This window comes from Prunus persica, chromosome G6 (genome assembly GCF_000346465.2).
Source record: "Prunus persica cultivar Lovell chromosome G6, Prunus_persica_NCBIv2, whole genome shotgun sequence".
Classification (NCBI taxonomy): domain Eukaryota; kingdom Viridiplantae; phylum Streptophyta; class Magnoliopsida; order Rosales; family Rosaceae; genus Prunus; species Prunus persica.
In genome coordinates this window covers 2,065,335-2,077,779 of record NC_034014.1, presented here as the reverse complement: position 1 = coordinate 2,077,779, position 12,445 = coordinate 2,065,335, and the positions used below count along the sequence as shown (strand labels likewise).

Genomic DNA, 12,445 nt, shown 5'->3' with positions numbered 1-12,445 from the left:
TAAGTAAAAAAATTGAAAACAATTCTGAAAAATTACCAAAAAATTCAGGAATTTTTTTTTATACATACCTAGCAATATTTTATTTATTAATCTCACACATATAAATAAAATTAATCCCATGTGAATAGTAATTGCCTTTGGGTTGCTATGGCAATGGGTGGAAAAGCACACTATTCATGTGATAGTAACTACCCTTACCTCCTTGCCTTTTGCCATGATAAATGAGTGGAAGTGCTCTTATAACCCTAAAAATGGAAGGATAAATAATGAAAATCTGGGTCTTTTATGAGCTTGTTTGGTGGGCTCGGTTTGAGTTCAAACCAATTTTTATGAGTCCCACTCCTTTAGATGTGACTTATAAAACACAATATATTAGATTATTGTCCAATTTAATAAGGGCTTATTTAGGAGTGATTATGGATAGGTCAGTAAAAAGCACATGAGAGGTGTTTCTTCCTATAATCACTTAAAATCACTTAGGGTTCGTTTGGGAGTGCTTCTTGAAGGGTTAAAAGTGCTTTCTGACAATCGGAAGCACTTCTGACGGCGTTTGGCAGAAAAGTTTAGAAGTGCTTTTTGGTCATAAAAGCGCTTTTTGGAGATGCACATGTTATGTGCTTCTTCAAGAAGCACTCCCAAGTGCTTTTTCAGGAAGCACTTCGATTTTTTATAAAATTTTCAACAACTATATAATTAAAATGCTTTTGTTAGAAGCACTTATGAGCAGAAATATTTCCTAGAGAAGCAGTCCCAAACGAGCTTTTAAAATGATTATATGGAGAAGTACGTGGGAGATGCTTCTCCCCATAAGTCACAAACGAGCCCTCTATTTCTAATATTTATAAGTTCATCAAACATTAATTAGTACATTAGTCTAATTGATATTGAGAGTAGTCAAATCTTTGTGGAAGTCGGCATTCCACTAGTGTGGGACACCGTGGCCATTTAAACGTTGAGGATTTCTTGCCCATGATTTGGAGTGATTTTGGATATATATGTATGTAACATTCATATGAAGTGAAGTGGATTGATTGATATTGTGGAAAATGAGATGCATGCTAGCTAACATGATGTTTATGTCTAGACTAAACCTATGTCGTTTTAGTTTTTCCATTTTTCTTTTGTTTTACAAGTTAGATGGTTTTTGAATTTCCTAAACCAATTTGTTCCCATTAAAAAGAGAAAAAGAAAAGTGTTCACACATGTCCCCACTTGAATCATTTCTATGCAGTGCAGGAGACTTTTCAAGAGCCCTAAATCACGTACAAGTTAAGTTTTGAAACAACCCACCTTCGGAAATGATCTATTCTTCTCATTCAAGATATCGACATGTAAACATTACTCCGCTAATTTGAATATACTAGTCAACCTCTGGAGTTGTTCACCCTTTTCTTGACATTGTAATGAAGTGGAATACATTCTGTACATTTTTATATTATAATTCTCAAATTATTGTCCTCTTTTTAGATTTATATACGAGTTCATGATAATTTACAAATTTATATATTAATTTAAATAAATTCTACTAACTTTTCGTGAGTATACGACCAAGATGTTATGATAGTTTGAATATAAAATTATTATTCTGTAAGTTAAGATACTTTTCAACCGGATTAGATTCCATTGACAAACAGCCATTTTATTGGGTGATATATTTATATTTTAGAGTTTTAGTGGTGGAGAATGGGTGGGGTGAGTGTTTGTTTAGGTTCATAATCGCCTTGTTTCTAATTCTTCTATGAGTACTAATTGAGGGTCCACCCCTTATTTATTTATGAATCGGTTATACGTGATTGGACTAGTTGTCCACATGCCAGATTCCACTACCAAAGGAAAAATCAAAGTCAAGCTTCTCCACCCACCTAAATCTTGGATCATTTATTTCAGTTCTCACCTTTAACATTTTATGCGTCCCAACTTTGCTCGTGGTACCAAGTTGTCAATAAAAATATTAAACAAATAAATAGTGCCTGTTATTTTCACTTACTGTCATATTTTCTCATTCACTTTATTTTTAAAATTTTAGAAACAAATTTATTCTTTGTAAAATGACTTCTAAGGACTTAAGAAAAGAACATGTTTCACCCATTAAGAATTAAAAATACTGAAAATAAAATAATAATAATAATTTAAAAAAATAAATAAAGCCCATTCATTTTTGTTTTGCACTCTTGAGGCAGCCGCCACAACCTCCTCTGTTGCCTTCTCAATCTCATCGCATACACTTCACTGGTTGGAAAGTAAATTTTGAATCTTCATAAAAGTAAGTCGCAGTCTATATTCCCATTATATTACATATACCTAAACAGTGTTTGTTTGTTTTTTTTTGAACGATACTTTCATTCTATCTATATGGGCTCTTTGCTTCAAACATGTTGCTTTCATGGTGGGATTGCTGGGCAAGTGCGTTGTTGAAGTTTGTATGGGAAAAAAAAAGAAGCAAAAATTCAGCACCCACCCACCCAACTACAACGCTGAAATTTTAAAGAACAGAAAGAGACCTTTCAATTTGGAAAAAAAAAAAACGACCTCCCAAGATTTTCCGAAGATGAAGGAACCAACTTGCTTCATGGTGGAAGATTGAATGAGCATTGAATAGTCGGGGGAGGGGAGGGGAGGGGAGGGGAGGGGAGAAGGAAGAGAAGAAAGAATGAGAAAAAACAAAAAAAAGAATTAATAATTAAAGGGTATTTTAGGAATAATGGTGGGTGGAAAGATATGATTGTGTTTTTTTAAATTTGTATGGTGAGTGTGAAAATAAAATGAATAGAAAAATAAGATAGGAATGTGAAAATAGCAGCACTCCAAATAAATGAACATGCTCTTGAATATTGAAGGCATGAGGAAAGCTAATAACAATCACTTAAGTGCACATGTAATTGTCACCCTTAAGCCAACGTCAACACTAAAATAATATTTATAACTATCAACTACGAACAATCACCTGCCATAATTGCCCTCATGCCAAAAAACAAGAACCGCTACATATTAGATATAGGCTTATTGTACCCATTATTATTTCAAGTGTGAAATGCATTAATGAACTGCCACTGACTTTTGCTATTTTGGTGGGTCAATGGATGCAGAAAAAAACTTATTCTAACGGAATAGTACTGTTTTGTTATTTTCGATCGATAATGCAATGACATCTGAAAAAATTATCTCATATATCATTACGTTATTAATCAAGATATCAAAAAATATTATCCACATTACATGAAAGTCTCTCAGAAGACGCAACTCCTCTGATACAAAACCTATCTTCAAATGGTTTCTCTAATTCGATGGACATCTGAGCATGGCCCAAGGTTTTGATTTGTCTAATTGGGTTGATTGCTACCACTAAAGAGTACCGGGTCACTAACAGCTGATCTGTCAAAACCTTATCCTTTGTGGCAAAGACAAAGTCGTTGAAGGGATTGAGAAGATGATATGTTTTTTAATTTTAACCCATGAATGCCAATCACTCTGCTCTTGGAAAGGTGTGAAATTAATGAGTGGTTTTAGATACTGTGTCAAATGATGACAATCATTGTCTGACTAGGCCCTACTTTTCTTACGAGTCTATGATGCTTTGATATGTCCCTTTGAAAGTTCAAAGGGTTATCATATTCTTGTTTACCTTTCCACCTCCAGCTGAATTAGGAACTCAGATTTTTTTATTTTTTTTAAAAATAAAGAGTTTTTAAATTTATTTTTATAATTCAAAAACTTGTTTGATATCCAACTTGACAATTATTTTTAAATATTAAAAATTTGAGAACTTGTGGGTTAGAAAAAAACTGAAAAAACAGATATATTTTGTTTTTAATAATTGAGGTGTTTTTTTAAGTTTTAAAAAATAGAACTGCTAAACATGTTTTTTTTTGTTTTGAATTCAAAATTCTGTTTTTGAGTTTAAAAAGTTGAATTCAAATTGAATACCAAACATGCCCGAGTTTTTGGTGACTATCAAAACATAAACATGGTTCAGTTTCTTTAGATTTTAGAAAAAGTAAACATCAGATGTTTAGAAAGTGATGTCACCATGGGAGTGATTTGATACCAAAACATCAGATTTGCCAGACCAATGCGGAAGTCACAACCTTGCACTTTCTCTCAATTTGTCAAGCTGGTTTAAGAGGGCAAGCATTTACTGATCAGAGAAACCAGATTGACTAACCTTAAGCATACCAGTTATCTCCTCGTACTTTAAGGTTTGAAACTGAAAAGTTTCAAATGTTGTCTTCTTAAGACTTCAGAGAAATTGTATTTCGAGTTATAGATTGCAGAAACAAAATGTGAATTCATTTTTGCATCTGAATTTTATATTTGAATGCCTTAAAACTATTAATAAGGAGATAGGTGTATATGCCCAAATCATGGAAGATTAGGAAATAATTATTTAGCTACAGAAGACTAAAATCTCAAGTCTGCAAAGCAACTCAAACTAATGAACTATACAGCCTGCCATGAAATGGTGATCATCATCATCATACAACAACACTACAAGAACTGAGCTCTGGTTTTTCACAGAACAAATGAAATGGGAATACAACGTAGGAGTGCTTGAAGCATGTCACTGAACTGGACAGCCTTTGGCAACTACCCCTGGCGCCGTGGGACATATGGCCAACGGACAGTGGTCACCTTCCAGACCCCACCATTCTGGGCCATTTATATTGTTGGATTGAAGGGTGAAATATAGGAGAACTCCCATAAAGGCAAGTCCAGCATCCAAAGCAGCAGATAGGATATAGTTATGCCTAGCCCACCACCCTTTGTGCCTTTTGTAAACATAGAAGCTGAAGAAAATTCCAACTGCAAACCATGTTATGTAATGTACTGCTTTAGCTGGGGGCATATTACCTGTTGATCCAAGTATGATGGGCATGTTTATGAGCCTGATCCATTTTTGGTTGGGAAATTTCTTAGAGAGAAACCAAATGGGAACAGGTGCAAGCAGGCCAATGAGGAAGAACCAGTTCATCTCTGGGTAGACTCCTTTGCTAGTGAACATTCTGAGGGGGCCTATGACCCCCCATATGATTGAGGCATTGTAGAACACATCATCACCAGGACATGTCCATGGACTTCCCTCCGGCAAATTTGACACATCGCAGATGTGGTCAACAGAAGTAAGAAGCCACCAAGCTGTGCCAAAGTACACACTTGAAGCCACTATTGTTCCAACTAACTGAACATACAGAATAGGAAAAGAATAAGATACTTCATACAAGTGGGGTTATATCAGAAATATGAACAATTTAAAACAAATGCTGCAATTACTAATCGATATCGTTACCTGCGCCACAAACATTGATTTAGGAGGGATCTTCATATAGTGACCTAATTTGAAGTCACCAAGAAATGTTAGTGCTTGTGCCATGCTGATGTATCCATAGGTCTTGAAAGACACATTAGCCAGAGGCCTCCCAGGGTAAATATACCCAATAACTAACTCTGTAATCACATTAAGCCCTGGTTGCTGCACAATGAACACAATTGAATGAGAAAATTGAATCTTCGGACGAAATTTGCAGCAGGTTATGCAGAAAACTGATTGTAAAGTTGCAGAACACTGATCATGGTTTCTGAGGATGAACATACCTGGTTCGTTGTGGCTTGAATAATGCCGATGGGTAAGGTGAAAAATAGTGCAATTCCACAAGCCATTAAAACTCCCCACCATGGAAGTTGGAGCTGTTTGCCAAAACCTTCACAAGCAAAGATTGAAAGAGCAACCATTAAAACAAGGATGATGTGAAACCACCATTGGGGCACTGCTTCATAGTTCTTCTTCATTAGCCTTGTGTGGATATCTCCAATCTGATCTTTCACGGCACTAGTCGTCTTCTTCCACATATACCAGATTGATCTGTTCATGTATCACATACAGGAAGGAATTAAACAATGAACAAGCTATTAGCTCTGGAGAAATATTGGCAGCGTTATAAGTTGGAAAGCAATGTCGAAAAGACTTACTTTCCATGGAAGAGTGCAACATGTGAAATAGTAGCTGTTAGAGTGGCAAAGCTCAACCCATAATTGAAGGCAAAGAATGTACTCAGATAGAGTTTACTGTAACTGTTATAGGCGTTCAGATCAATGTTGAAAGTCGTTGCATTCAAAATTCGGGAGATTTCGTAGGTCTTGCCTGTGGAGGCGAAAGTGTGGGAGGTAAAGATTGGGAACTTCTTAGCATCATATGCATTGGACCAATAAGAAATGGGGGTAAGAATGTAGAGAACCAAGACAAAACCAATCAACATGTTTATGATGGCAAATCCAGGTGTGGCTAGAGGGCTGCCTAAGAAGCCAGCAATGGTCGACCAATCCAAGCCAAAGGAGCCAATGCCAAGGCCATTCATTCCAGAGCCAATCTGTTGGGCTGTGATGGATTTTTTCCGTATGAAACAAACAATGGAGAAAGCAGATATGGTGGGGAAGAGATAACCAGGAATTATGTAGTAAGCAAAACTGCATATGAAAACTATAAGGAAGAACTGCAGCCTAGTAAGGCCTCCCTTTGGTCTCTTTTCCCTTTCATGCAATGCCCTGCATTTCAAATCATAAATTAATTTGGTCACAACTATAAATACCTAAGGAAACATGTTAAAAAACAACTTAAAAAACTTTTGAAAAAATACCTGAAAAGAGAGACCTGAACCAGATTTGAAGGCCACCACATGTAAGGGGAGTCAACAAGGTATTTTCTGAAAATGCCAGCCCATCCATACCCAAGCAACTGAAAATTTCATACAAAAACTTGAACTTCCACAACAGAAACAATTACCAAGAAAGCAAGAACACACACCAAAGAAACACTTTGCCATAAATTTACCTGAGTGGTTTGTGCTAACAAGAAGGCGGCAGCCGGATGCTGATCCCTTTTGTAGAAAGCCTTAACAATTGTGATAATGTGAACTGCATAAACGCCGCCTGCTCCGGAGTTGGCGAAAATGGTGATCAACACATGTTCCTTCAAATTGAAAGGCCCCGGATTCATTGAAAACGACAATTTTGTAAATGGCACTCGGAATTTTCTTGTTGGCAGGGTTGCAGCCATCAACTTGCCTAGAGGGAGAACAACAATCTGCGCCGAGACTGAAGAAACAGACAGCTGATTCGTGCGGTACCCAAAAAACTTGTTAACGAAGGAAAGAACTGCGCACGATAAAATCCCAAGAACCCATGTACGAAATGTCAAGGTTGGCTGTGATGGGTCATCAGTGATTGGAACAGTTAGCCTAACTTCCTCAATGGGGCAGTCGTTCACTTCATCATCTCCTGCATAAACCCCATATGAATTCAAGCTTTGCTAAAAACAATAAAAATTTCTGTTCTTCAAAACTTTTTTTGTGTTCTGATTTGTTTTGAGGAAACTAACAGCGCATTTCATTTTTATCATTCCTCATGGCCCTTGACCATCTTTGTCATGAACATATATGGACAAGTGCATATAGATCTTCACATACACAATGCATATACACGTACTCTATATTTTTGTATATGCATCATAGTTAGTAAAATATGGAACGGGAAAAATACGAATAAACACAATTATATATATATATATATATATAGTGGACAATACATAATTAATTACATCAATGTTGATAATATAACATAGAAATACAGAATGATAAAACAAGTACTAAAGCTAGGGGGACTAACCAGTTACATCAATGTCTGACTGAAGCCTCCCAGGCAACTTTGCTTCAGGCACTCCATCCTCGAAGACGAAGCCGCTTGTCATTTCTCTCCCTCCTCTCTATACTCTCTCTCTCCCTCCCTCCTTTGACAAAAGAATTTCAAACCCCTCAATGGCTACAAGCATATGGCACTGCTTATATATACAAATGGCAGTTGCTTTTTTTTTTTGTTGGGGGGGTTCAGTTTTCTCTGGTGCACAAACTTGTTATGATGACAGACTGTTTTTTTAAAACAAAGCAATGCTGGGTAGTTTCTTTTTCAAGAAACAGGTTGTGTGGCCTGCCCTCTGGACTCTGGTGTGTAATGCACATTAGTCAAAATATATATGAAACCGAAAATTAAATATATCTAAATTTGAAAATTTCAAATTAACCAAAAATAATTATAAGAACAAAATAGTTGGTTATGTAATTACTGCACGGATTCTAATTCATGTTCTTTGTACTTGTCACAAGGAATCTAGACTTAATTTTGCACAATAAGAGGTTAAGAAAGTAAAAAATGAATCGAGACTGATTTTTGGGCTCCTAAAACTACTTGTAACCCAAAGGGAGACTTTGGAAAAGCCCAAAGGAGAGAGAAAAATTTTAAAAGAAGCCGAAATGGACAAAATTGCCCTTATTTATTTTTTGATTTCTTAAGGAATCTTTTACATTTGCATGTCTTTGGTTTGAAAGTTGAGAGGTTTTTCTGTCTTTTTTGAAAAAGCTTTGGCTTTTTCCAAAAGTGAAAGTTTTTTTATGGGTAAAACCTAAATTTACTTTAACCCAAACAGGTAAACGAGAATCAAAATCCGAGTATTTCACGTGTGAAAAGATTTGAAACTTTTAACCCAAAAAAAGAAAAAAATTGAATGCGCTCCAATTTTGGGGGGATGACAGCTAATTCAATTAAAATCACTTGCCTGAAAACATGGAATTATTTTACTATATAAATAAAAAAATGGAAATATGAAAAATATGATTTTGTTTTCCAGAAAATAATATATGAAAAATATGAAACAGTGTGTTGACAATGAGTGATCTGGACCTCCAATTTTGGGGCGATGACAGCCATGTGAATTAAAGTCAAGTCAAGTTTTTGGACGATGGCATTGGATGGGATGTGAGTTTGTGGCTATTCAATCGTGGACGATTCTTGACCATTGGATATGAGAATTGAAGTGGTGTGATAATCCAATTCAATAGCTTCCAAAATTATGTAAAAACAAATGCATTTTTTATCTTGCACAAAGACTATAAAACTCAAAAACTAAATCTGCTACGATAATGCATGGTCACCCAACCCCATCACCATCAACTGCTTGGCACATGTAGATCACAATGCATTAATACATGAGGGACAAAATGGTCCCATCTCCCTAAACTTTTTCTCATAAAAAAAACAAATGATGTTGCAGTCATGTAATCAAATCTTTGTGGAAGCTGGCGCTAATGTGGGACTTCGCGGCCATTCAAACGCTAAGGACTTTTTTGTGTGTGGAAAAGATGTTTTATTATAACACCATAAGGTTCCGTTTAATTCACATAATGAATTTGAGGAGAAATAATTTCTTATGTCATTTTTCAAGGAATGAGAATAAAATATTCCTTTCACACGTTTGGCAATATCGAGAAAGTAACTGGGAGATTTCATTTTGTTTCCTTTCCCATGTTTGTTTTGAGTAGGAATGGAAAACAAAGTTTGTACCCATATTAACTGAAATAAAAAAAGAATACATTTAATGATATGTTGTAATTATAAATTGTTCATAGGGACAAAATAGTTATGAAAATTGTGCATTGAATGTTGGCTCATTTTTCCAAACTTTCCCATGATGAGGGAAAACAAAACTCAAGTTAACAGGAGGGCTTCACTTTCCCTCATACTTTCTTATGTGCCAGGCAATCATTTCCCACGCATGGACTTACCAAATATGGGAAATCAATTGAATTCCCATTTCCAAGCCTCCATTCCCATGAACCAAACGAGGTGTAAGAGGATATAACGGAGAGGATGAAAACATCTGAAACCCAATGTGAAAGCCATGAACAAGAGTGTGACCTTAAAAAGATTTGCGGCCTGAAACAATCACGAGGAAACAAATAAAAAGGAAAAAGAAGACTCTTGTCCAAAACATTACATGAGGGACAAAAAGGACCCCAGTGATGGAGCAATAGTGGCATTATTAAAACATTACCTTAAATCACCACACACCACCCCCCCTCCCTTTTCCCCCCCTCAAATATGGAGGAAAAGGCAGGACAAAGCTTGCTCATCAACAACAACCAACATGCAAAACTTGGTCAAGTGGACAATGAATAAATGTTGCACAAAGCGGCCCAACAAAGCATAGCCCCGGAACGAGTTGTAAGACCAACTGCAACAACATCATACCGCAACCTGTCTTGTAACTGCTCTACTTACAATATTATGTCCTTTTGGAACTATCCTTTGCAACAATTAAGTCAAGGAATATGTTCAAGTCAGTTGTTTATTGTTGTATTAATAATTGGCACAAATTAATGTGCTAATCATTCAATTAAAAATACCCACAAGTGCACTACTCTATTGGGGTATAGATTTGTAAGTACATGGTCGATCCCACGAGGAACTATCGGCCTATACAAAGTTCTCGTTTGAGTAAGTAAAGAACACTTATTTAACACGACACAAAGGTAAGATACAAATTGGAAACTAGGAATGAGAAAGAAAAGTAAAAGAAATGAAACAAAACAAGAAACCAAAGATAAACACAATTAGGAATTTCTATCACTCATTTATCACCTTTCTATCACTACGTTATCATCACTGTATCACCTATGTATCACATGTTTATCACCTAGTGAGCAGTGCTCGATCGGTCGTTTTTAGGCAGAGTGTGCGCCCTGTTTTCAGCTTCTACCTTTGTCCAATTTTTGACCTATTACTTTCCAACCATTTGTCCAAATTTCATGTTCTTTTTTACCACAAAAAAAAAAAAATTCAAAATGTGGCTTACAATGATGAGAACAATAGGGTTTTCGGAATCCATCCTAAATAATCCTACTTATGTCTATGGACACTCAAGTTATGAACTCTAAATATGTTGATGAAGATGTTCGCAATCAAGACGCATTGATTCTCTCTAATATAAGTAGAGTGCGGGGCTAGTGCTATAATGCTCGTGCTTTCCACATAATCAATCTAGGTATGCTTAGTACTTCGAATTAATTACATGGAAAACCCATTAAGTTCAAAGAGAATATGAACATCACAAGAACCCTAATAGTATGGTGTTTACATTAGACATTCAAGAAACCAATTCACATTGATGATCAAAAAACCAATGCACATGGATGATTCTTACTTCATCCATTTGTTGCTTAGGAAAACATAAGGGTACATATAATCCCAACAATCTCAAGAAGCATGCTTTCAAAGGTGATCAATCGAAGAAAAACATACATCAAGGATAGATTATTTTGGTGAATGGGAATTCATCAACAACATCTAGAAATTCATAAACTCAAACATCAAAACAATAGAGTAATCATGTTTTAGGGCTTCAACCTAAGCCCTGGCTATGGAGTTTAGTTCCTCATGTTCATAGTAATTACAACTTGAAATAAAACTAGAAAGAGTTTACAGATTTTGTGAAGGTGATGGAAGCTCAAGGTCTTCAATGGTGGAAATCTTCTTCTCATTCTTGCTTGGCTCTTCTTTTGCTCTCCTCCAGCTTTGTTCTCCAAAAATGTCGAATCCCTCTTCAATGGGCTTATGCCCTTTCCTTTTTTCTCCTTCTCTCTCTTGCCAACTCATTCTTCAATATTAAACTCCACCTTTTACCCAAAGTCATTGGCACATGCTCCACTTGTCTCCATTTTCATCATTTCACTTTGGTTCTAATACATAAAGAGAGATTCTAATCTATGACCAATCTGAAATTAAATCTCTACAATGTCACCAAGAGGTGTGGTAACAATTAGAAGGGAGATGACACCAAGTAAGGGTAAAAGTTGACCCAAAACAGACTTCCAGAGTTAGGTCCAATGTTGGATTGGTTGGCTGAGCTATACTTTCTCAATGGAGCTCAAATTCGGATATGTTGTAGTCAACATCCATTGGAACAAGTTTCTTGAAGATCTTCCCGGCATCTGAGCAACATAACACTCTGATCCAAGGCCAAGAAGTCGACCTACGAAAATAAGCAAAAACAGATTTTATGTTCAATAATGCATTTTTAGCTCACTTTCATTCTAACCAAGTTAAAATTCTATAAAAACACAAAAGGGAAGTAAAATGCTATTAAATGTCAAGAACCAACTCAAAATATTATGTGAATGACATGATAAATCATATATAAAAATGAACCCAACATCTATGCGGATGTTGATGATTTTTGATTGTGGATGCATGTAGATCACAATGCAAGCCATTAAAACTGGTCAATGGATGACTGAAACCTCTCCGATAAGAGTTGGCTTGAGAGACCCCATCCTCCAAGTAGCCTGTAAGCTTCCTCTCTAGCTCCTTAGACTAAGAATATTGGCTGCACTATATATAAATGCCTTGGTGGCTTGATATGTGATAATGTTATTTCTTAAAGATTATATGCCACTTATTTTAGTATTAAAGCATGTTTTCCATTGACCAGTTTCAAATTATGCAAAGCACTAAGTAACTTATTTAATTTGCAGAAGAATAAAATCTGAGTCTGCAACTTCAAGGTAATACAAACTTACAGCTTCATAACTATACCACCAATCAACCAGAACTGGGCTTGGGCTAA

The 12,445-nt window shown here is 35.9% G+C and overlaps 1 protein-coding gene across 1 annotated transcript; it reads right to left on the bottom strand.

The window, feature by feature from the left end:
* On the bottom strand, positions 4,330 to 8,023 carry LOC18773788 (oligopeptide transporter 1). Its single transcript, XM_007207228.2, has 7 exons — positions 7,657 to 8,023; positions 6,824 to 7,269; positions 6,630 to 6,727; positions 5,965 to 6,537; positions 5,590 to 5,857; positions 5,285 to 5,467; positions 4,330 to 5,176 (listed from the first exon to the last, which is right to left on the bottom strand). The coding sequence occupies exons 1-7, from the start codon at positions 7,736 to 7,738 to the stop codon at positions 4,559 to 4,561; spliced, it is 2,268 nt and encodes a 755-aa protein (XP_007207290.1). The 5' UTR covers positions 7,739 to 8,023; the 3' UTR covers positions 4,330 to 4,558.

Bases quoted from the DNA above. Each gene is read 5' to 3' on its own strand.
- LOC18773788 (XM_007207228.2), bottom strand. From the start codon at position 7,738: ATGACAAGCGGCTTCGTCTTCGAGGATGGAGTGCCTGAAGCAAAGTTG. The intron at 6,728-6,823 runs GTAAATTTATGG...TGAAATTTTCAG, and splicing joins TGTTAGCACAAACCACTCAG to TTGCTTGGGTATGGATGGGC. The intron at 5,858-5,964 runs GTAAGTCTTTTC...ATACATGAACAG, and splicing joins GTTGCACTCTTCCATGGAAA to ATCAATCTGGTATATGTGGA.